The sequence below is a fragment of the Cuculus canorus genome, chromosome 1 (assembly GCF_017976375.1).
Source record: "Cuculus canorus isolate bCucCan1 chromosome 1, bCucCan1.pri, whole genome shotgun sequence".
In the NCBI taxonomy this organism is placed as follows: Eukaryota; Metazoa; Chordata; class Aves; order Cuculiformes; family Cuculidae; genus Cuculus; species Cuculus canorus.
This window is the reverse complement of record NC_071401.1, coordinates 96,988,144-97,010,714: the sequence shown is the minus strand read 5'-3', so window position 1 is coordinate 97,010,714 and position 22,571 is coordinate 96,988,144. Positions and strand designations below refer to the sequence as shown.

General features: G+C 41.9%; 1 protein-coding gene across 9 annotated transcripts; it reads left to right on the top strand.

Annotated features, from left to right (window-relative positions):
• Positions 1–810: 810 nt before the first annotated feature.
• IFNAR2 (interferon alpha and beta receptor subunit 2) lies at positions 811–22,073 on the top strand. 9 transcript variants are annotated; one of them, XM_054075652.1, is made up of 11 exons: positions 811–1,076; positions 5,675–5,776; positions 5,870–6,012; positions 7,534–7,630; positions 10,969–11,010; positions 11,315–11,444; positions 11,626–11,789; positions 14,123–14,295; positions 16,298–16,460; positions 17,856–17,974; positions 20,135–22,062. In XM_054075652.1, the coding sequence occupies exons 4-11, from the start codon at positions 7,600–7,602 to the stop codon at positions 20,819–20,821; spliced, it is 1,509 nt and encodes a 502-aa protein (XP_053931627.1). In that variant the 5' UTR covers positions 811–1,076; positions 5,675–5,776; positions 5,870–6,012; positions 7,534–7,599; the 3' UTR covers positions 20,822–22,062. The 9 variants fall into 9 exon arrangements, with proteins under 9 accessions (XP_053931627.1, XP_053931640.1, XP_053931665.1 ...); XM_054075665.1 differs by adding an exon at positions 10,332–10,460 and having other exon boundaries at positions 5,675–6,012; XM_054075690.1 differs by lacking the exon at positions 11,626–11,789 and adding an exon at positions 10,332–10,460 and having other exon boundaries at positions 5,675–6,012; positions 20,135–22,072.
• The last annotated feature ends 498 nt before the right edge of the window (positions 22,074–22,571 follow it).

Below are 22,571 nucleotides of genomic sequence, written 5' to 3'. Positions count from 1 at the left end.
CTGCTGAGGTCCTTCCCCGCCTGCTGTTGCTTACTTAAGATTTTTCCCCCTCACCACTTCCTCTCCTTTATTCAACGGTGACTTGAAGGTTGCTTCATCGCTCCTGTACCTAAACCAGACAGAAGATTCACTGGATGACCAAGTGACAGCATCATCACCAATGATGAAAGCTGGAAAGAAAGCTACAGAAGCCCCTTTTTGTGAGTGTGGGAAGGGAACAATTAATTTGCCAGGGGAACCACTGGTGAGGCGCAGTCCCCATATCACACACACACATGCACATTTGCACATGCACACACACACGCGTGCACACAGGCACACGTGCACACGCACACATGCACACACAGACACACACAAAGACAGACACATATGCATGGACAGACACACAGACAGACCCACAGAGTGCACGCACACAGACACACAGACAGACAAACACACGGACACAGATACACACAGAGACAGACACAGAGACAAACAGACACACACACACACACAGACATGCACACAGAGACACATACACGGCCACACACACATACGGCCACACACACACAGAGACACACATGGGGAGACACACATACACACACGGACATGTGCACACAGACAGACAGACACATACATGGACATGCATACACACAGACACACATGGGGAGACACACACAGACATGCGCACACACGCAAAGACAGAGAAACACGGCCACACTCATGGGCACACACAGACACACAGAGACACACAGACACACAGATGGGCACACGCACACAGACAGACAGACACACACATGGCCACACACGCATGCGCACCCACAGACACAGACAAGCGCACACAAACGCAGACCCACACAGACACAGAGACGCGCGTGGACACGGATGCGCGGTCACGGGCACAGACGGACACACACGAACATACCCAGGCAGACCCCCAGGCACCAGCACAGACACGCGCAGCCCCTCGCACGGCGGGGGCGGCCCGGCGCTGCTTAGCGCCCCGCCCCTGCCCGCGGCCGCACTGCCGCCATGGGGACTCTGCGCGGCGCCGCACGGAGCGGAGCGCGGGCCTCGGCGCTGCCGCCGGCTCCGAGGTACGGGCGGGGGGTGCGGGGCGGGGGCGCCGGGGCCGCGCCGGCACAGCCACACACGGGGCTGCTGCTGTTTGGTTTCAGCTAGAGCGGGGCTGAGTTCATCCAACTAGATGTGGGTTTTGAAGGTTTGGCAGAATGTCCGTCTGATAGCGTTGGATTTTATAGCGTGTTTTCTTTCAGTCAGTGTTTCTCCAGACGCTGTTCACTCTTTGGAGACGATCACAGCTTATGCACAGTGTGATCTGTGCTGAGCAGCTGTGTCTGCTGCAATCCCCTCTCTTTGCAGCCTTTCCCATCTCCAGTGCGGGGTCAGGCAGAGCTGGAGCCAGCCCCAAATCAGCAACGGATTTGACTGCTGTGAAGTTCATAATAGCATTGCGATTATGCCTTGGAAAGAATAGAACATGCATAAGATTTCTGGGAGAATTGATCCCTGTGCATGTGAGTGGGGAATCCATCCTGTCCCAGCTCATGCCTGGCCGCACACGATGGATGGAGATCGCTCCCCTGTGTTGCCCAGACCTGATAAAGGATGCTGCTGTCTCAGACTACAAAACGAGCCTTATAGTTTTGATTTGCCAGCGTTTTCGGTACCAGGAGCGGCCGGTGCCGGAGGGGCCGCCCCGCTCTCCCCGGGGAGGGTCGGTGGCTGCGGCTGCCGGGATTTCCCGGAAAGGTCTTTGGTTTCGCTTAGCGCTTTTCTGGCGTCTGTGGAGGTCGCTGCTGGGCGAAATCCGGGCCCTTCCTTTCCCCCCCGCCCCCCAAGTTTGGCCTAATACCGGATGAATCTTAGAATCATAGAATGGTTTGGGTTGGAAAGGACCTTAAAGCCCCTCCAGTTCCACCGCCCCTGCCATGGGCAGGGACACCTCCCACCAGATCAGGCTGCTCAAAGCCAAATCCCGTCTAGTCTTGGACACCTCCAGGGTTGGGGCAGCCACAGCTTCCCTGGGCAACCTATGCCAGTGCCTCGCCACCCTCATGGGCAGGAAATTCCTCCTTATGTCTACTTTAAATCTTCCCCTCTCTAGTTTATATCCATTGCCTCTAATCCTATCACTACAAGCCTTTGTGAACAGTCCCTCCCCAGCTTTCCTGCAGCCCCTTCAGGTACTGGAAGGTCGCTGTAAGGTCTTGTTGGAGCTTCCTCCAGGCTGAACAACCCCAACTCTCTCAGCCTGTCCTCATATGAATCGGACAAAAAATAACACAGCGGGTTGGAGGGATTGCTTCTTTGGCAGCGTCATAGGCTATCGCTGGGGGGAATTTTTTATCCTATGAGGTACGCTGGGGCTGGTTTTGATGCAGGTAGTGCCATAGCTTAATTTGTTATTAATTTGTAAAAGGCATAATTTCGTGAGGAAAACCAGTAGACTGATAGCGCTTCTTATCACAAGTGCTGTTTCTTTGTGTGTGTGTGTCCCTCCCTCCCCCCAACGCTGAAATGGCACAGGGCAGCCAAGGAGTCTGTCAGTATGTTTTGATGTGGCATGTCCCACAGTGGTTCCTCCAGGGGTGCATCTAGGTTACCAGGAGCACGGCTGGCAGCGTATTGAAAATGGACTTCTGGTTAATAGACTTGGATTATTAAGGTTAATTGATTTTTCTATCCTTGGAAGCAACTGCTATGGTTTAACCCCAGCTGGCAGCTAAGCCCTACACAGCCACTCACTCACTCCCTCTGCAGTGAGGTGGGGGAGAGGATTGGAAGAGTAAAAATGAGGAAACTCTTGGGCTGAGAGAAATACAACTTAATAGGTAAAACAAAAGCCGTGCACACAAGCAAAGCAAAGCAAGAAAATAATTTGTTACTACATTACTTACTGTTCAGCCATCTCCAGGAAAGTGTGACTCCATCACACAGTAACGGTTCCTTGTAAGGCAAATTGTCATCACTCCAAACATCCCACCCTTCCTTTCTTTCCCTCAGCTTTATAAGCTGAGCATGATGCCATATGGTATGGAATATCCCCTTGGTCAGTTGGGGCCAGTTGTGTCTCCTCCCAACTTCTTTTGCACTTCCAGCCTATTTGGTGTTGGGGTGGGGTGAGAAGCAGAAAATGCCTTGACTCTGTGTGAGCACTAAGGAATAACTTTTCCAGCAATAAGGAAAACTTCCCTGAATTATCAACCCTGTTTCCAGCACAAATCCAAACATAGCCCCACAGTAGCTGCAGTGAAGAAAATGAACTCTGCCCCAACCGAAACCAGCACATCCTCCACCCCTTATTCCATACCATTTATGTCAGCTTGGGTCCCACACTATGCCATACACCCTCATTACCCACCACCCTTTCCCATCCTTTTATGTAAGACACAGATATCGTTCTCCTAGGCTATGGATCACCCGTGTAAAATGTCTACAAAATGTCCATTGAGTTCATTTAGTCCTTGACTTTGGGCTCTATGTGTTGGGGGGTGTCACTCGGGACAGGGGAGCTGCCGTGTTGCGTGGAGTTAGTGGGCACCAAAGCCAATTCAGGTCAGGTCACTGCTGCACTTGCACTACTGCTTGGAAGGCTCGTTCTCCATTGGCTCACGTGGTTACTCCTGTGCTTAATTCCTGTAACATGCAGCTGAAATCATGGGTTACAACAGTTTTGCTTTACAGTCTCCACCCCAGTCCCTTTGGGCCAGGTTGCAGGGTTTAACATTTCAGTGAACTCCTTCCCTTGCCCCTGCTCCGGCTTAGACTTATCCACAGGCAGCAGTCCCGTAGAGCTCTCCCTGCTCCAAGTGGAGCCTTATCTAGGAGCCTCAGTCTCTCCAGGATTTTATCTGCTGCAGTGTAGGCTTATCCACAGTCACTTCAAGGTGCACCTGTTCCAGCCTGGCCTTCTCCGTGGACCACATTGCCATTGGAGATAGACCCGCTCCAGTGTGGCCTTACCCACAGCTGTGGTCCCTTCAGGAGTAAGCCTGCTCCAACATGGCCTTACCCATGGCTGCAGTCCCTCCAGGGGCGTACCTGCTCTGTCAAGGGCTTATCCGTAGCCACATGCTCCAGCATGACCTCATGCATAGGTGTATCTGCTGCAGCTTGGACTTCTCTTTGAGCCCCAGTCCTTTCAGAGGGATTACTGCTGTGGCACAGCTACGGCCACAGGTACTCTTGGGTGTCCCACTCCCGTGTGGATCATCCACAGGTCACAGTCCCTTCGACTTGGGTTCATGCTGGACTTCCAGCCTGTCCAGTAGAGCAGCACAGAAAGAGCAGCGGTGGCCTGGCCATCTGCCAGCCCAGGCGCATCGCCATTGCCGTTATCAGAACGTTCCCAGGCACAGCAGAGTAAGCGGATAAGCCTTACAGCGAGCAGCAAAAGCAAAAAGCAGCCACTAACAGGCACTAGGCTCTAAGGTACAGTATTGCCTCACTGTACTGCGCTCCCCATGGCAAGGGTAGAAGCCTGCTGGTTGTTATCTAAACAGCAATGGCTATTGGTTGGTATCTAAATGGCTATAAATTCAGTCTAGCACATTCCAATCAGATCTGTTGTTATCTCTAACCCTTTGAGCTCCACGTTGGGTGCCAAAAAGGTCTCTTGTGGTTTAACCCCAGATGGCAAGAAAGCACCATGCAGCCGCTTGCTTGCTCCCTGCCTGCCCAGTGGGATTGAGGAGGAGAATCAGAAAAAAGGTAAAACTTGTGGGTTGAGATAAAGACAGTTTAATAAATAAAGTGAAAGGTGTGCCCACAAGCAGTGCAAAACAAGGAATTGATTCACTACTTGCCATTGGCAGGCGGGTGTTTGTCCGTCTCCAGGAAAGCAGGGCTCCATCACGCATAGTGGTTACTTGTGAAGACAAAACAGCATAAGTCCAAACATCCCCCCTTCCTCTTCTTCCCCCAGTTGTATATGCAGAGCATGATGTCATGTGGTATAGAATGTCCCTTTGGCCACTTGGGGCTAGCTGTCCCGGCTGTGTCCCCTCCAGGCTTCTTGTGCACTTCCAGCCCACTCGGTGGTGGTGTGATGCGAGAAGCAGAAAAGGCCTTGAGTCTGTGTGAGTACTCTCCAGCTACGCTTAAAACATCCCTGTATTATGAAGAGGTTTCCACCACAAATCCAAAACATAGCCTCATACTAGCTACAATGAAGAAAATTAATGCTCTCCCAGCCAAAACCAGCAGAGTGACTTATGCAAAGTCCCCTACCAAAGCTGGGAATAGAGTAAGGGCATAGCATTACAACCCACAGTGCAACTCCCTAAATCACATGGTTTCAGTAGTAAAGTAGATCCATACAGGTGTATTAGTTGTGTAGGTTTCAGATAAGTAGATTTCTATAAATAAATATGTCATCTGCTTGTTTCAAAAATAGGGTGTGTTACTGATGTAGAGCTTTTCTGAAATATAAGCTGATGACTTTCAGAAGTTCAAAACCTACACTTTGTTTTTTTTCCCAATTGGAAGCAAATTAAAACAGCCCAGCCTGAACTCTGGTTAAAAGTGATCTGCCATTGAAAATTACATGGAAATGTGAAGCTGAGTTTCAAAAGTGCTGGACCCTTCAGGCAGCACTCAGGGGGGTTGTGAGCCCAGAACGATAAGGTGAGTGGGGTCTGGACTCACTAATATTTCCATGGCTTTTTTCCAGGGATTGCTGAGGCTCTGAAGAGGAAGAGTAACAAAAGCTAATCAGAGTTTTGACAGAAGTGGTTTTCCCCCTGGAATTTCCCCTGGGATTTCACTTGCACTGGTAGATCAGCAGAGGACATCCAGATTTAGACAACTGTGCAAAGTCTGACATGACATAAACCTGTTTTGTCACGTTTTTCTTACATATTCTAAGGTACTAAACACATAACTTGGCTTTGGATATGCATCATGTAAGAGACACGTGTTGTTCAGCTTACAGAGCCATGCACAAGTCTCTTCAGATTCCAAGAGTGGAATAGTTGTTATTGGTGACAGCACGTACAGCAAGGATGAAAGGTAAGCAAATACATCAGTTGTGGAATAACATGTATGGAGTGCTTTAAACATATCTTGTGATTAATTGCAAAGATTAAGCCATAAAGCAAGTATTCTGAAGCAAGTGAATTCAGGATCCTCAGAGTTTTTCCCTTAAGAGAAAATTTTGAACAGCCTGAAAAATCAGATCCTGCAGTTGTAACTGTTCTTCAAAGTGACTGTGAAAGTAACATTGCTTGGCTTTAGGTTTCTGTGTGACTTCAGAACAAAGTTGGTAACCTTGTTGAAGTAGAAAGTTTTTTTCTAATTGTGTAATCTGTAAGCTTGAGCTGAATGAGAACTCAAACTGTTTTATCTTCTGTTATGTTCACTAGTTCTAAAACTAAATGGACTTGATAGATACATGTGACTTAATCACTTTCCAGTTTACTGATACCGGTGATAAGCTTAGAGATTTTGTAGCTAGTAAATCTTATCTTCCTATCCATCACTTTTAATTCGCCAGGAATTACTGGTGTTTTATAGCTCCTAAATATTCCTTATGCTTGAACAAATTAATAAAATGAACCAAACTGAAATGAAAAGAATATTCTCTTTGACCGTTGAATTATGATTGTCAGGTGTACACATACAGGTTGCCAACATTTATCCAGTGACTTCCTATAGTCATGCTAAAACTTTAATCAGAGGAAGACTGACATAGATAAAGGTGGGGTTTTTTAATTAATTTGGTTTTAATGTACTGTGTTAAGTTTGACTGCAGTGTGCTCTGTAATGATTTTAAATTTTAAGCTGTTTGTTTTGCAGACAAGATAATTTAAGTTGTATTTTAAAATCATTCTAAATTTAAAAATAGTTTATTTGTATAAAGCCTGGAGGAGAAGATTCTTTGGAAATAATTTTACCCTTCCCATTTGACTATAGAGTCATAGTTGTTCCTCAGTACTTTGCCTGTCATTCAAAACCAGATCCTGCATATATTAATGTTATGAGGAGTAAAATAATAACATCAAAGAGAGGGAATATTTTAATAGATTTTATGTATTAAAAATCATAACAAACTGCATTACTTCTTATAATTAAAAAATTCATCATTTTTTTCTAACTTGCCTCTTGATCTATCCTCTTTCTAGAAATTATTTTTACAACAGTGATGAGTTCTTGTAATATTTCAAATAAAGCCAAGCAATGTTTATTTTCATTGTATTGAATAAATTGGAGTGAATGGCATAGAATTTTCCCATGCAATCTGCTTGCAAAATTGATACAAATAATCATGCAATATTTTCTGTATTTATTTGAAATGGTAAGAACCCTTTCTGTGTAAAAAAAGACAATTGTTATTGTCACAAAATTGCCTGTCTAATCTGAAGATCCTTGCCCCACACTACCCCCCCGATAGCAGTAACTGTGTCAGTACCACTGCCTCGTCCCAAACACCTCAGGAGGTTAAAATAAATCTTTCTACATTGACCTCGTTTTACTTCCAAGTAATTTACTAAGGAAATTTGCTGAATGTGTTTGTTTTAAATGTATTTGCAGGTATAGAAGCAAAATGTTTATTTTGCAATCAGTAGGTTATATTTCTTAATCACTGTGGAAACACTGATGGGTGGACCAATGCATTTTTATCAACTTGGTAAGTTTTGTGTACGTTTATGTTGTAAGAGGAGTAGCACTGATGATTTTTCCCTAACACTCTTGCTGTGTTATTGAAGTAAAATACCGTCATCTTATTATAGAGCTCTTCCTGGAATAGTTCACAGACATAAAAATCTAGTTTATTATATTCTACAAACCCCATTTGATACATAAACCATGATTTTCTCATAAGAAAGAAATGCTTTGAAACAGCATGCCTCTCTTAATGTCCAGGGGACTCTTAGTTGGATGTGTTAATTTTTATTCCTTACTCTATTTTTTTTCAGGATTCCTTAGTTTCTGGATTATCAGGCACAACAAACAGTTTGGCTGAGCTGTACTTGTAGTGAGAAGCTATATTGATAGGCTCATTTAATTCTGTAAAAAGGCTAAGATGGTAGATTCCCCATTCAGTTTGTAGACCGTCTTTATTTCTTCAGTCCTAATTTTTCCAGTTACTTAGTCTAAGATATTTTTTTTCTTTGTCTATGTCTGTTATGTACGAGTGTAACCTAGAAAATTTTGCAACTCACCAAATACCTTGGCTAAACATGTTTGTTGAAACAAAGTTCTGAGGCAGTTTGAACTCTAAGATGGGCGGAATTTTGTTTTGATAGGGGAGAGGCATTTAAAAATCACAAACATGAACAGAATAGACAGACATTTATGTCATGAGGAAATACATCAGCGACACATCTGACACGTATGAGGTGGCTGGCATAAAAGAAAATGAAGAAGGGCAGTTTGCATCTCCTAATTCAAAGGACTTGCCCCAGTGAAGTGTCATAAATAGAGTCTGTGCATTTATACTATCTGTTTGTGGTATGGAAATATAAATAATGTACTAACAGCTGTGTACCTGTTGGGAGAAGGGAGAATTCCTGCCACAAATTATTACAAATCTGAACTTGTGTTTAGGTAAAGAATAATAACTGCTGAAGTATTGCTTTGTTATTCTTGCCCACTGGAAGTTTTTTTCAGATGAGTGATCTGTTACTATATGGCAGGAAATCCGTTGTTCTACTTTTAACTGCACTTCTTCAAGGAGATGTTTATTATTCAGTAATGACATAGAAGAACAAGTGCAAAGGAAGACATACAAGAGAGAATGTCCATGGTTTGAATGGCAAAATGAAGCTTGAGAAAGATGAGTTTTCTATCTTTTGGAAATGTAAATTTGCTGGATGTGCAACTCAAGTGAGCTGCTTAATCTCTTTGTATCTAATTTCTGAAGGGATGCTGGGAGCATAGTTTGATATTTGTGAGACAGTCATCCAAAGAACCAGATTTTTAAGAGATACTTGGTGAAGTATCAATTCCAAATTATTTCAACAAACTTGGTGTCTAAGCGTATTTGTGTGTGATTCTGTGTGTACTCACTGCTAATTGAAGGGATTTTTTTTAAAGCAAATTTCTGAAGTCATAAAGATTCTGTGCGGATATCTCTTTTGTTTAATTAATTGGATAGGAAACTTTTCCTTTCCTCTTTCAGTACTATGCAAAAGTAGACAAGGGTTGTAAACTAGCTGCTTTAATACTTTAGGAAATGCTCCAAGTGTGTCTGGAACAGGACAGTTCTCACTGCCCCCCTACTATTCTGAATCCGCTCTGGTTTATCAGGAATATGTATTCTGTTTCACATAGTCTGAGGTTAGACCAGATGACCTCCAGAGGCTCCTTCTAACCTCAACCAGTCTGTAATAGTCCTGTCCTATCCATTATTTGTAGATCTATTTGTTTTAATTTGTTATAAGGTATGTCCCAGATTTCTTTTCTGTTTTCGTGGTCATTCCAAGTGTGGCACTTAGTTATGCTGTTATTATTTGTCATAGTGTGCCACTTGGAGAACCTCAGATATGGACCAGAGTGCTGCTGTTAGCTGCTGTACAAATATAAAGTCATTCCTCATGCTATAGAAGTTACCATTCTAAGTGAGATGGGGAGAATAGAAGAAGTAATTAAGGCAGTATTAATCAGCACGGTTCAACAGAGGTATCAAGCCAGCAGTGTTTTGGGTGTTGTCGTATTTTTGGGGGAGAGGGTTTACGTGTCAAGACGAAAGAGAGTTCACGGAGAAGAGTTTTAGAGAAAATAATGAAGTAATTTTGCAGATAATTTTGTTCATCTAAAGCATGAGAAGTAGCGTGCACATTTGAAATAAGAAGTAATTTTATGGATATTTCTAGGGAGTTCATCTGAAGCATAAGAAAAGGCATGTCGAAATGTTTGAAATTAATAGCTTCTTTGGACAACTGAGTGTGCGAGTTGGCATCTCACCAGTAGGAGGACAGGCCACAGAATGCCTTTAAAAATAGGACAGGAAGTTTGTATTTGTTGTATTTAGAAAGGAGAAAGAATCTGAAGAATCTTGAGAAAAAAAATAGAAGGGTCAGAACAATAATTTCAAGAGTGTCTTGAAGTGACATGCTGGAGAGATATGAATGGTGTAAGACTGGGCTGAGACTGGGCAGAGAATTCTGGATACAGTGAGAATCTGAGCGAATGAGCAGTCTTTTACAGAAGGTATAGGAAAGGACGTGGGGACCTCTAGAATGTCAGGAGCCACAAGAAGGCTGGGTTCAAGAGATAACTCGCACAGTAGGCCTGGCTGACAGGTTGAATATGGCCTTAACCACATCCTGTGACAGAAGTGGTGTTGGTAGCATCTCTTGTTGGGTTATTTTTCTTTTCTTTTGCAGGCATAGAATAGAATGCTTTAGAGTTAAAAACCCACATGGAAATGTTGCAGAAAGAAGACACAAAATAGAGAGTGAGATAAGAAAGAGAGCATGAAATAAGGACTTACAGGAGTTAGCTGACTGAAGACAGTGAGTAATATACCAAAGTTGTTAAACTACAGCCTTGAGGACTCCTCACATTTAGCAAGGAAGGGCATCTATGAAGATGATTCAGTAAAGTTCTTCAAGCAGTAATAGTGTCTTTTTCCCAGACCAGTTTTAAGATTCTTGTTAAAACTTAAAAAGTTTAATAGACAGAGTGAGCTACATGAAATATAGTCAGAATCTGCTAAGACAATATTTAATTGAATATCTTAAGTTTTTTCACACTGAATCTTGAACCTCATCTGGCAGTGTAGTTGTCAAAGAACTAGCTCCTAGGAGCCTCAAATTAAGGGGAAAGGGGTATCCCATGCTCTGGGGAAGGAAGGATGGGTAGAGGAAAGTAATAGGAAGAAGATGTGAAAAAAAGAAACAGTTCCACTGAGGGAATGCTGAGTATTGTCTCTAATTGTTGCAAATTAATATTGCCAGTAATAAACTAATAATCAGATATTGTAGGCATACAAATGCATTAATACATAGTTTCATTTTCCAGTGTACATCAGCATTCTGTCTAAAGTTTGTTGCAGCTTGCCTGGTAAGAGGTTTTTTTTTTTTTCTTTCAAATGCTTTTTCTAACACAGTTCAAAAAAACTTGCATATTCTCACCAAGCATAATTTTATAACCTTATGCATTTTGAAGAAAGAACTTAATATAGATATAATAGAGGACAGTCCTCTGCGTTGTTGTTTCTATTGCGCTGAACTCTTCTGTTCTGTGTTTGCTTAATCTGGGGGGCAAATACTGGGCTGCTCGGATTAGAATTGTTGCAATCTCACATTTGTTTGCCATTCATATTGGTGAATTGTTTGGCTTTGGGGTTTTTTTTCCCCCTTTCTAGGAAGATTTCTGGGAGGGCCACCTCACAGCCTACAAATGAAATCTTACAATTTTCAGCATGTGTTGTCCTGGCAAGCAAAAAGGGATCCAGCTGTGCCAACATACTATCGTGTGCTGTACACTGACCGCAGGCAAGTCTTACTTTATAACACAAATTTTACTTTCGATATTTATTGACTCAAAGTACTAAGGATGGGGTTTTCTTGTTTGTCTGTTTTTCCACTCAGAAATGCTCCTCCTTATCCCCCAGTGCTTTCTTGTATCCGAGAATCCACATAGATTGATCTTTTTTTAACTTGTTTTGGTTTACAGGAACTGGAAGACTGCCGAACAATGTTCAAATATTACCCAACTCTCCTGTAATCTGACAGATGATTTTAAAGATGTTCAAACTCAGTATTTTTCATTGGTTCAAAGCATGATAGGAACTGAAGTATTTAATTCGTCTGTACTTGAGTTTGAACCAATTACTGAGAGTAAGTTCTCTGTCTACATTTGCTCATTTTAGTAGGTTTTTATTCCTAGCTAATGTATAAACTATATTCTGCTAGCTTTACAGTAAGACACTCCAAGGTAGCTTATTCCTTTATCTAAGAGAATATGAATTTGTAGATAATCTATCACATATCAGTTACAAGACATAAAGTATATAGATAGCTTCCTGAAATCTGTGGCTACAGTAGTTCTGTTAAAGGGATGAGGCTCTGGTTTTATATATATATAAATATAGAGGAATAAATATATATATAAAAATATAGAGGAAATAGCGTCACGTCAAGCATTGACAAGCGTAACATGAAAATCTCTTAGTGCATAAGATACATAGCTTTAAAAAACTCAACATTGTTTTTAGGTCTTCAAGTAGTCAGTGTTAAGACTTAAATGCTATATCTGCACTAGGTGTATAGGAAGATTTGTTTTGTTCATCAGCCTGCTCTTTTCTTTTTCCTTGCTGAAAGAAGATGCTTATTAGTAGTAATGTCTTCTAATGCCAGGGGTGGCTTCACTCTTTGTTGTGCTTTCATGTTCAGTTCTGAAGTAAGAGAGACAGAGATTGACCACATATGTTTTTTGTAACTTTACTTAATCCTTTACTTAATTTTCACTGAAGATATTGAATGTATCCTCCAATTGGAGAAGGAATAGGTCAGCTTACCTCTGCGTTCTGCACAAAGGTATCCACTGCTGCATCCACTTATAGTCTCAGAAATTATGAAAAATTGAAGGGAATTGAGACATAGCCACAAGGATAACTGAAGGATTTGAGAGCATCATTCTGAAATGGAGGCCATCAGTCTTTCAGCAGTTAGGTTAATAAACAGAAGGATCAGAAGGTGCATTGACCACTAGTAAGTGTTATGGCAGGCTTCGTCAGTCTTGTTAACAAAGCATAACAGGATGCCCGGACTGGAAGCTGTAGCTAGATAAATTTCAGCTAGGAACAAGAGGCATATTCTGAATTGACCGCTGGAACAAACTGTTGTGTATTCTGACTGTCCATCACTGGCAACTTGTAAACTGAAATTGGATGTTTTACTAGTAGTTCTCTAGTTCAAACCATAAGCAAGCCAGTGAAGCCATCTTTTTCAGGGCACAGAACTTACATGAACCGTGTAGTCCTTTTCTTTTGTTTTACAGTGCCTGAATGGGAAAGAAGCGATATTGTCAGATATTTCCCTACTTGATGTAGTTGAAATCTACCTTACCTGCTTAAGGTAGAATCTCACTCCTGTTGACAGACTGATTCGAGTAAAGACATAAAGGCTTCATAACAAAGAGCCAGGAAAACAACCACATTTAACTGTAACCAGATTTAAGCTAATGTTTATTTGTAGCTTAAAAGATGAGTAAGTGTGCAAGCATTTGACTGGGACACATTTTCCAGTTTGAGAGATGATGACGGCTCACATTTGTGTAATATTTAAAACTTCTTGTTTGTTTTTCTACCGTGTTTCAGGAGTAGAATCAGTTAGCAAGCATATATAACTTTTTTGAATTTTGCAGAGGTTGGCAAACCAATCTCCACCTTAATCAAAACGTGCTTGCTTCCAGAAGAGACAAAAGTGAAATACAAACTTTCTCAATTCTCATGTTTTTTTCCCTCTGCATTGTACTACGTAGACATAGGGGAGTATGGAGATAGTTTTTTTCTTGCACCATTTTCCAACATTTATACTTCTTCCCTATGTTGGAGAGAAAAAAGATCTTAGGCTTGATTCACTACGGAAGTTCCTCTGATCTTGATGGATGTGTAGTTTTGGAAAGAGGAGGCAATTAGTGTGCATGGCTCTTCAAACACACACATGTTCTGAGGACCTAACTTTAGAGATTACTTTGAACTCAGTGGAAGTCTCACAGAAGTGTAATTATGTTTTGCTTGGTCCCCTGCGCCACTGTCAGTGGAGTTTTTAGTCTACGCAGGGCTACACACCACTGAATTTCTACAAACATTCCTTCTAGAGTGACTAGAAGATGACAATAAGCAAGAAAGTATTCAGCTTTTCCTATACTTTAACTTCAGCTTTTCTCTCAAATAGATGATAAGCTCACATCTCTGTGGAGCTGAAGCAAAGCCTCTGTCACCTTTCTGCTTCTTCCCTCCCTCCACTGCTTTCTTGTTTAAAATCTAGTCATGTTGGAAATGACTGATGGTGGAACTAAAATGTTGCAAAGCCTTGTGGATTTACAACAGTGACATACACTGGAATCTTAATTCATCAGACATGTATCTGTCACTGAAACAGAATTTGGACTAAATACATACTCTATACTTTTCCATCCTTTTTTTTCTCTTTCCTTTTTTTAATAGCGATCCTGGGACCACCAGAAGTTAATATCAGTTCCTGTCGAAACTGCATAAATGTCACCATAAAGCTTCCAGCCTCTCACTTAAGAATACACAAAACGCTACGGTCTTTAATTGATATATATGGAGAGCTTGAATATGATATAACACTGAAAACATTTGATGGAGAGCATAAGGTAAAAAAAACTTGTTTTACTTGTGCTTTAGGGAAGAAATGCAGACAGCATCAAATAGTTCGATGGTTAACAGATTCACCGAAGCAAATATACGACTAGAAGATGCTTAGAAGAAAACAAAGAGAATGGCCAGTGTAATCTTAGCTTCTTTTTACTGCCAAGTAGCAGGCCTGGAAGAGGAATACTAGTTGACCTGTATCTTTATTTAACATAAAGCACAGAGCACTGGCTCAAGTGGTTATTCTCTGGGAAGACAAGGGAAAGATAGTTTTGCAGGAACTACTAGCAGCTGTATGCACAGCTGATTGCAAAATATGTTCAGAAAGGAGTTCACTTTTTTCCTGTCAAACTGGAAGAATGTGTCCAGTCCATTTCTGAAACTACCTATTTTGATTCTGGTGCTATTTAATATTTTTTTTTTGTATGCTGAAATAGAGAGGTAGATAGGCGTGATTAGAACTTAAAGTGATCCTCACAAAATGAAGACATAATCTTAAAATAGTAGGGGATAATTCAGTAGGGACCAGTGCAAGGCATAAGACATATGAATAATTGTCTGTGTAGTAAGTAGAGTGGTAACAGCTACACAGGCAGCAGTTTTGCCAGTAAGGATGAGAGCATTCTATAATGTTACAAGTAAACACGACTCAGGTGTTGCTGAGAAATAAAAAAAAAATCTTATTTTTACATACTCAGTAGCTGTAAAGCCCACCTACCCACACCAGTCTGTGGTTCAGAAATGGCATGGACCAGCTGAGCAGGATCCCAAAAGGAACGGTGAGGCTGTGGGGGATTCTGACACATGACCTGTGAGGAAATGCAGGAATAATAGAGGACTGCTTAGTGTAAGCAGGCAAAGCACAGTTAAGAGGCTGGAGTCTTGGACTATGTAAACATTTGCTACAGAAAATGAGGAAATAAACCATTCCCTGTAACTGTGACCAAAACCAATGAAGTAAAATTGGCAGTTGTGCAGCCTTTAGGTTAAACGTCAAGAAACAAATAACTGGGCTGGCAAAGCACTGGAATAAATTGCCTAATTAAAGCACGGACCGCCTGTACCAGAAGTTTTGAACAGCAGGTCAGACACCTACCTGTTGGGAATTGGATTTGTCTAAGTCCTTTTATGAGTCACAAAAGAAGGACCATAACTTGCTTGCCATGGATATTTTTCCCTTGAGTTCTGAATCAGAATATCACTTACAGTTTCTAATCTGTATAATCTATGTGAGGCTCTTTGAATCACAGAATCACAGAATCATAGAATCACAAGGTTGGAAAGGACCCATTGGATCATCGAGTCCAACCATTCCTAACACTCCCTAAACCATGTCCCTAAGCACTTCATCCACCCGTTCCTTAAACACCTCAAGGGAAGGTGACTCGACCACCTCCCTGGGCAGCCTGTTCCAGTACCCAATGACTCTTACTGTGAAGAATTTTTTTCTGATATCCAACCTGAACCTCCCCTGACGGAGCTTCAGGCCATTCCCTCTAGTCCTGTCCCCTGTCACTTGGGAGAAGAGGCCAGCTCCCTCCTCTCCACAACCTCCTTTCAGGTAGTTGTAGAGAGTAATAAGGTCTCCCCTCAGCCTCCTCTTCTCCAGGCTAAACAACCCCAGCTCTCAGCCGCTCCTCGTAAGACTTGTTCTCCAGCCCCCTCACCAGCTTTGTTGCTCTTCTCTGGACACGCTCCAGAGCCTCAACATCCTTCTTGTGGTGAGGGGTCCAGAACTGAAGGAGACAGTGTGACCAACAGTTAGAGACAGAAGGCAATTTATCTTTGATAATATGATATTTAATGAACAGACATAAGATAGGCATCTTGTCATCAGCTAGGACTAGAGATGAAGCAGTTGTCTAGATAAACCATTGAGTTACTCTGTCAGTTTTTGAAGTTTCACATGCTACTGCGTTTCTCTGAAATAGACATGTTTTAGGAGTGGCTGGGGATCTCTTTTTAGGTAACTAACTAACTTTCAAACATTGTCTGTCATGGCAGAGACCACTTGAGAAAACCACTGAAGAAACTTTTAGTACTGTCATTGAAGGCTTGTATCCAAACAGAAATTACTGCGTGTCTGTTATGGTCACTGCATCTATGAACAAACAGTCCATCCCATCACCCTGGAAATGTGTAACTGTGAACTCTGTAGCTCGACAAGGTAACTGTGCTGTGGTGCAGGAACAGATCGTCTGACTTGATTATGTGCAAGTATTTTCTTCTTATGTAAGAAGATTTAAAAGTCAATTAGTCCTAAAAACAATAGGAAAGTACTTTCTGTTGTGGCTTTGAGCCCCTGAGTTGGCAAAAAGAGCCATGTAGTTGGTCACTCATTCCTCCCCTATTTGATGAAGGAAATAAAGGCAAAACTTGTGGGCCAAAACAAGGACAGGGAGGGATCATTCATCAATTACCATCAGAGGCAAAAGAGACTCGACTTGGGGAAAAAAACTCAATCTAATTTATTGCAAATCAAACTAGAGCAAGACACTGAGATAGAAAATCAAATGCCAAAAGTAACATCTTCCCCCCATCCTGCCCTTCTTCCCAGGGATGGAATGGGGATTTCGTTCAGTTCATCATACACTGTCTCTGCTGCTCCTTCTTTCCAATTGGGAGGACTCCTCACCCTCTTCCCCTGCTCCAGCTTGGAGTCCCTCCTGTGGGAGACGGTCCTCCATGAACTTCTCCAGTGTGACTCCTTCCTGCGGGCTGCAGGTTTCCACGGGGTCATGGCTTCCTTTGGGTGCCTCCACCCACTCCAGCATCGTGTCCTCCATAGGCTGCAGGTGGACATCCACCGTGATTCCATATGGGCTTGGTGCTCTCTGCAGTGCTATTTTCCTCACAGCTGATACCTGCATAGTTGTTTCTTTTCCATCTGGGGTCTGCAGGGCTGTTTTTCCCACATCTGGCTTCTCTCTCTTCCCACTGCTACACTCAGCCAGAACAGCACAACCCATGAGCCCTGGCAGCTCAGCCACAGACAAGGCCAAGAGGAGGCTCACACCTCCCCCATCTCTCCATTGCTGCCACCTGACTGTTTGCCCCCCCAGCTTCTTAAATGCGTTATCACAGAAGAATTACCACTGTTACTGATTGGCTTGGCCTTGGCTGGAGGCAGGCTCAGAGCCAGGCTGGGCTTCTAGCAGTCTGCAGCAGAAGCTGCCCCTGTAGCAGCCCCTGCCACCAAAACCCTTTCCATGCAAACCAAACACACCTTCCAAGGGATGGACATTGTGGGCATTTGTAAGTGAATTATAAAACCCTATCCCCTTTAGGGCTACAAATATATTGTTAATCCTATGAACCATACACATCTCCACTGACTGCATAAATAGTTACCGAAGACCATGTAATTTCTTTTTTAATTCGTTAATCCAATTTGGGATTTGGTCTTGTTTTAACTTTGGACTAGATGACTTGCAGAGGTCCCTTCTAACTAAAATTATAGTGTGAGTCTAAAAAGCTGTTCTGAATGTGAAATATGAAATGTGGTCATTGGAAACATCATTCATATACGTTTGGTTGATTTTTTTTTTTTTTTTACTTGCAGATTATAATATGGTTACAGTCGCAGGTGCTGTATGTTTTTCACTGGTTTTAGCTGGTGCCCTGAAGTGTCTGCATGCAGGAGGTTATATTCTTCAAAACAAATCACTTCCAGGTAGCCTGGTATGTAATAATTCTCATATTTAACCTTTCTGGTTGGGAGGAGAAAGTTTACCATCTCAAATTTCTAATCCTTGCATTAGGTACAAGTTATGTAGGTACATATAATGTTTCAATTTTCAATTTACCCATGTCAGTGATAGTCTATAGGATGCCAAATCTGGTCTGTTCTGCAGAACATGTGTTTGGTCTTTTTCAAAACCATTTCTTGTTACTTCTGTGACAGGTTGCTAACAGAGATAGAGATATGATCATTCTGTCCATTCTTAGGTTGCAGCTAAATTGTGTCCAGTTCTGGTCCCCACAGTGCAAGAAAGATGCAGATAGGCTGGACAGGCCATGAAGATGAGCAAAGGGCTGGAAAACTTGCCCTGTGAGGAAAGACTGAAGGAGTTAGGTCTTTTCTCCCTGGAGAAGAGAAGGCTCAGGGGATACCTCATTAGAGTATTACAGGACTTCAAAAGCAGCTACAAATAGGACAGAAGTTCTTAAGGCAAAAGGCAATGGGTACAAGTTTTCATCTTGATATAAGATATAAATCTTGATATAAGATATAAATCTTCTACAGTGAGAACAATCAATGACTGGAACAACCTCCTGAAGGATGCAGTAGAGCCCCCATCACTAGAGGTTTTCAGTATGTAGTTGGATAGGGTGCAAGGTAATCTCACCTAGGCTCCCTCTCCCACAAAAGGTTGGACCAGATGGTCTTTGGAGGCCAGTTCGGACCCAAGCCGTTCTATGATTCTTTGAAGTTAGGGACAGCCTGTAGTGACGTAACTTTAAATGAACTCTTTATGGTACACAGAAGGAGGCTAGGTCCTACAGCAGAGCACCCAGTGTAGAACAATTAAGCCCTCGCCCTTTGAAAATTGCTTTATATGTACATCCTTCTTGCAGCAGACAAGTTTCTTTTACTATCTGAGCCAGAGCAATTACTCAAAAACTAACTCCTGGGCCATATTGTCATCATCTACCCGAATAATGGAATTGGATGAAAATAAAAAAAACAAAGGAAAATAAAAGAAATAATACAGCTCTGGAAGAAAATTTACTAAAGTTGGGGACAGGGCATGTACACAAGGGAAACAGTACCTGCATCACCTTCCATGTGCAAGGGTATTCTCAGTAGTCATACACAGTGATTGGCAGAAAAGTCCATGATTAAGGTAAAGTACTTAAGGAAGAAAGATAATAGTAATATATCATGCAAATTGTTCCACTATTTTGAATACAATAATCTACCTTTGACTTTTTTGGTAATCAAGTGCCATATTTTAGCACTTGAGGAAGCGAGTCCTGAGTGAGTTGATTTTTTATTTAAATAGAAGAGACTGAACTGCCACTAAATTTCAAGCAATAATAACAATATTCCCAAGACTTTTGTCCATCTCTGCATGCTTTTTGTTTTAATAGTCTCTGACTTCTTTTACATTTAATTCTGTGGGTTTTTTCAGCATAAATGTTTCCATTTTCTACAAACATACCCAGAGCAGATTGGTGTCAATGTTTTCTAAGCCTTTTTTCCTCATGTTTCTGTCCTTTGCTATGTCATTACCTTCATACCCCTAAGATTGCTGAACATCACTTTGCAAAGTAGTGTCTTAGGTCAATTTTCCTTATTGTCAACGTTTTCCCCCAGTGCTTTGAATATTCAGTCATTCTCAGAAGTGCAGAATAAAACTGATAAAATGGGACTTAGGATGATATATAGTTCATTGCTTTAAATGATGATACATGTCTAAAGGACATTAAAATTGATCAGACATGTAAGGCTTCTCTTTTGCATGGTAAGTGCAAGAGCTAGTAGAGAGTTCCAAGAATCCTGAGGTTTAAGATGTATTTCTAAAATAAGTTTTTAGTAATGGACCAATACCTCAAAAAATGAAATTAAAACAGACCTGACAGTGCTTGGCACTAGTGTCATTTCTTTACAGCTAACAGCACCATGTGTCTTGATTTAGAGTGAAGGCTGTTGTATCTGCAGGAAATGAGAAGAGGGAACAATCTTAGGTGGTCTGAACTCTGCAGAAAAAGCCAAAAATGTGGCACAGGAAGAATAATTTGCTTGACAGCCTTGTCATTGCGGGTATTTTTTTCATATTTTTCTGCGCATATGTGCAAATTTGAGTGATTTTTTAAAAATTCACTTTGCTCTTTCAGATATTCCTCGGGTCGTTATCCTTTCCACATTGGACACTCGAATCTGAAGACATAGCCTCAGTAGAGATCTTTTACAAAGAAGTTAAAAAAAAGGTGAATGAATCCAGTGTTGGTGTCAGTGATGAAGATGACAGCAGTGACAGTGACAGTGATGCCATAAGGAATCATGACTATACAAGGCGTGATATCGTAAGCAGAGTCCCACATTCCTCTGATGTGCCAAATGTATTTGTGCAGTACTCTACAAATGGTACAAGTGACGACAGCAGCAGCCAGGCAAGTGAAAATCCAGAAACTGACCCAGGAGATTTTGAAGAGCATGAGATGGACATTGAAGAAGACAAAGACACAAGTAGTGAGTTACTTAACCCTTTCTCTGAGGTAAATGATAACTATTCTAGTCGAAGGAACAGTGCTTGCTTTACCATTAACTTAAGAACTGTGCTGTTGAGAACGTCTGAAGAAAATGTGGATAGTTCTACAGCCCTTCTTTTTTCCCAAGAAGATGCAGCTGACTGGCAATGTTCTCGTGCTTTTGAATCAAAACCCCTGGATGACCCAGGAAGTGCGCAGAAACCACATTGTCAGAACAGCTCTCATGAACTTCAAAATTCCTCTCGTTCTTCTGATGAAAGTGACTCATCGGATTCAGATATGGACCTAAAAACTGAATATCTAAGAAGATGAATAAGTGAGGACCACTATTACTTTATAGCACACGAATTTACATTTTCCAACTTTATTTCTGGACTCAATATACAGATCTTGTCTTCTTTTATCATTATTTTAGTATATGCGTGAAGACTGAAATTATGAAACACTTATTTTTAACAAATATATTTCTCATCTCTCTTGGTTGCTCCAGATATGGTTCAGGCTGGATTATCCACAGAGAAACAAAAATTATTGTTCACATGCAGCAGAAAGAGTAGTTATTTCGTATTGCAGTTCCATAGTGAATTATATGTTCTAGTGAAAGTTAGTTTGTAGTAGCAGGAGTTGCAAGTGGCAGGGCTCTTAACCAGACCACTTTTTTGCTTTGAAAAAACTCTGTTATTATTCTCTAGCTCTGTTGATGGATTAGTCTGAAACCTGTTTTGCTGGATGGATTGCTGTATTCCAGATAGTGAACTGATTTGTGCTGAGAAAGCTGATCAAGTGAAATCATGGAGGTGGAGATAAGAGTACTTGGCTTACAAAAGAGTTCTTCTTACTGTGAATCAAGGCATTAAATATACCTTTTTATAATCTTTGTAACATAATTTTATGCAGTTATTGAATACTACTTTTTTACATCTTTTTATGATATGTAAACAGTACTGCAGTGTACAGTTGAACTTTAACCTGTGCTTCATAAAAGAAAATTTTTCATATCCCTGTTTGAACTTTTAGTGTGGCTCCCACATCCCTTTGAAAAGCTGCGTGAGTTAGCCTGCTAAGAATTTACTCCTTATGGGAAGGGCTTTTGGGTTATCACAGAGCTGAAAAAGCAACTTTTTTTCGCCTTGTGTTGATCTGCCTAGGTACTACTTTTCTGCCCACAAGCAGTTTCTGGCCGCCGTGGCTGGCAGTCATTCTTTGGTCAGGATAGCCGTGAGTAGTTTCTGAGGTGCTGGAATATATTCTGCTGCTGCACTGCCTTTAAGAACTAAGTAGGTGTAAGTGCCTGATATCTTGGATCTTGACGGGCTAATTATTTCCAGATTTGTGTATCCGTAGAATTATCAGATGAAACTTCCACTCACGCTGACCCTGTAACACTACTGTTAGTGCAGTGCTGTTGCTGTGCACCTCTCCACAGTGGAAGAAGCTGAGGGAATCGCTCGCACATAAGTGAAGGCAGTGGGAATGTGCCCATGCTAGGGAAGAACAAACCTACCTCATAGCTTCGTTTGATAACAAGAGGTGATAAATGGGCCAGAAGCAAATGTATTAATCCTCCACAAAGAACTCGTATTTTCAGTTGGCAACAGTAATAGCTTGAGAAAGAACCCTTTTTACACTGTGAATAATAAAAGTGCCACCCTCTTTCCCCAAGTTTATGCTGGTTTTGATCAGGGATGCTGAATGTGCTGGTAGAAATAATGGCATTGGCATCTTTGGTGCAGGCCAGATCCCGAAGTCGGGAGATGTTGCTGGAGGAAAGATTAATTTGTATTGCCTGCAGCAGGAGGAATGTCACTCAAGACCTAGTTTGACACTAGTGCATCACCCCATGCCTGTTTATGCATTATTTGGTTATCATTTTATGCTGACCTCCCATCTCCAGGCTTCCCAGGCTGTGAGCTGACAGCACTCTAGCGAGATGACAATTATCCAAGCAGCCAGGCATCACAATGTTTTAAAACACAGCACCTATGAGCAGCTTTCCAAGCCTGTGGGGAAAGTTCAGGTGCTGGGAAAGGGGAAGGCGGAGGAGGAAGGAAGGAACACGTTT

Excerpts from the sequence above, each read along its gene's own strand:
- IFNAR2 (XM_054075657.1), top strand. The coding sequence starts at position 7,600 with ATGGGTGGACCAATGCATTTTTATCAACTTG. Across the intron at positions 11,011-11,314 it reads AGTTTGTTGCAGCTTGCCTG|GAAGATTTCTGGGAGGGCCA; the intron begins GTAAGAGGTTTT and ends CCCCCTTTCTAG. Across the intron at positions 14,296-16,297 it reads CATTTGATGGAGAGCATAAG|AGACCACTTGAGAAAACCAC; the intron begins GTAAAAAAAACT and ends CTGTCATGGCAG.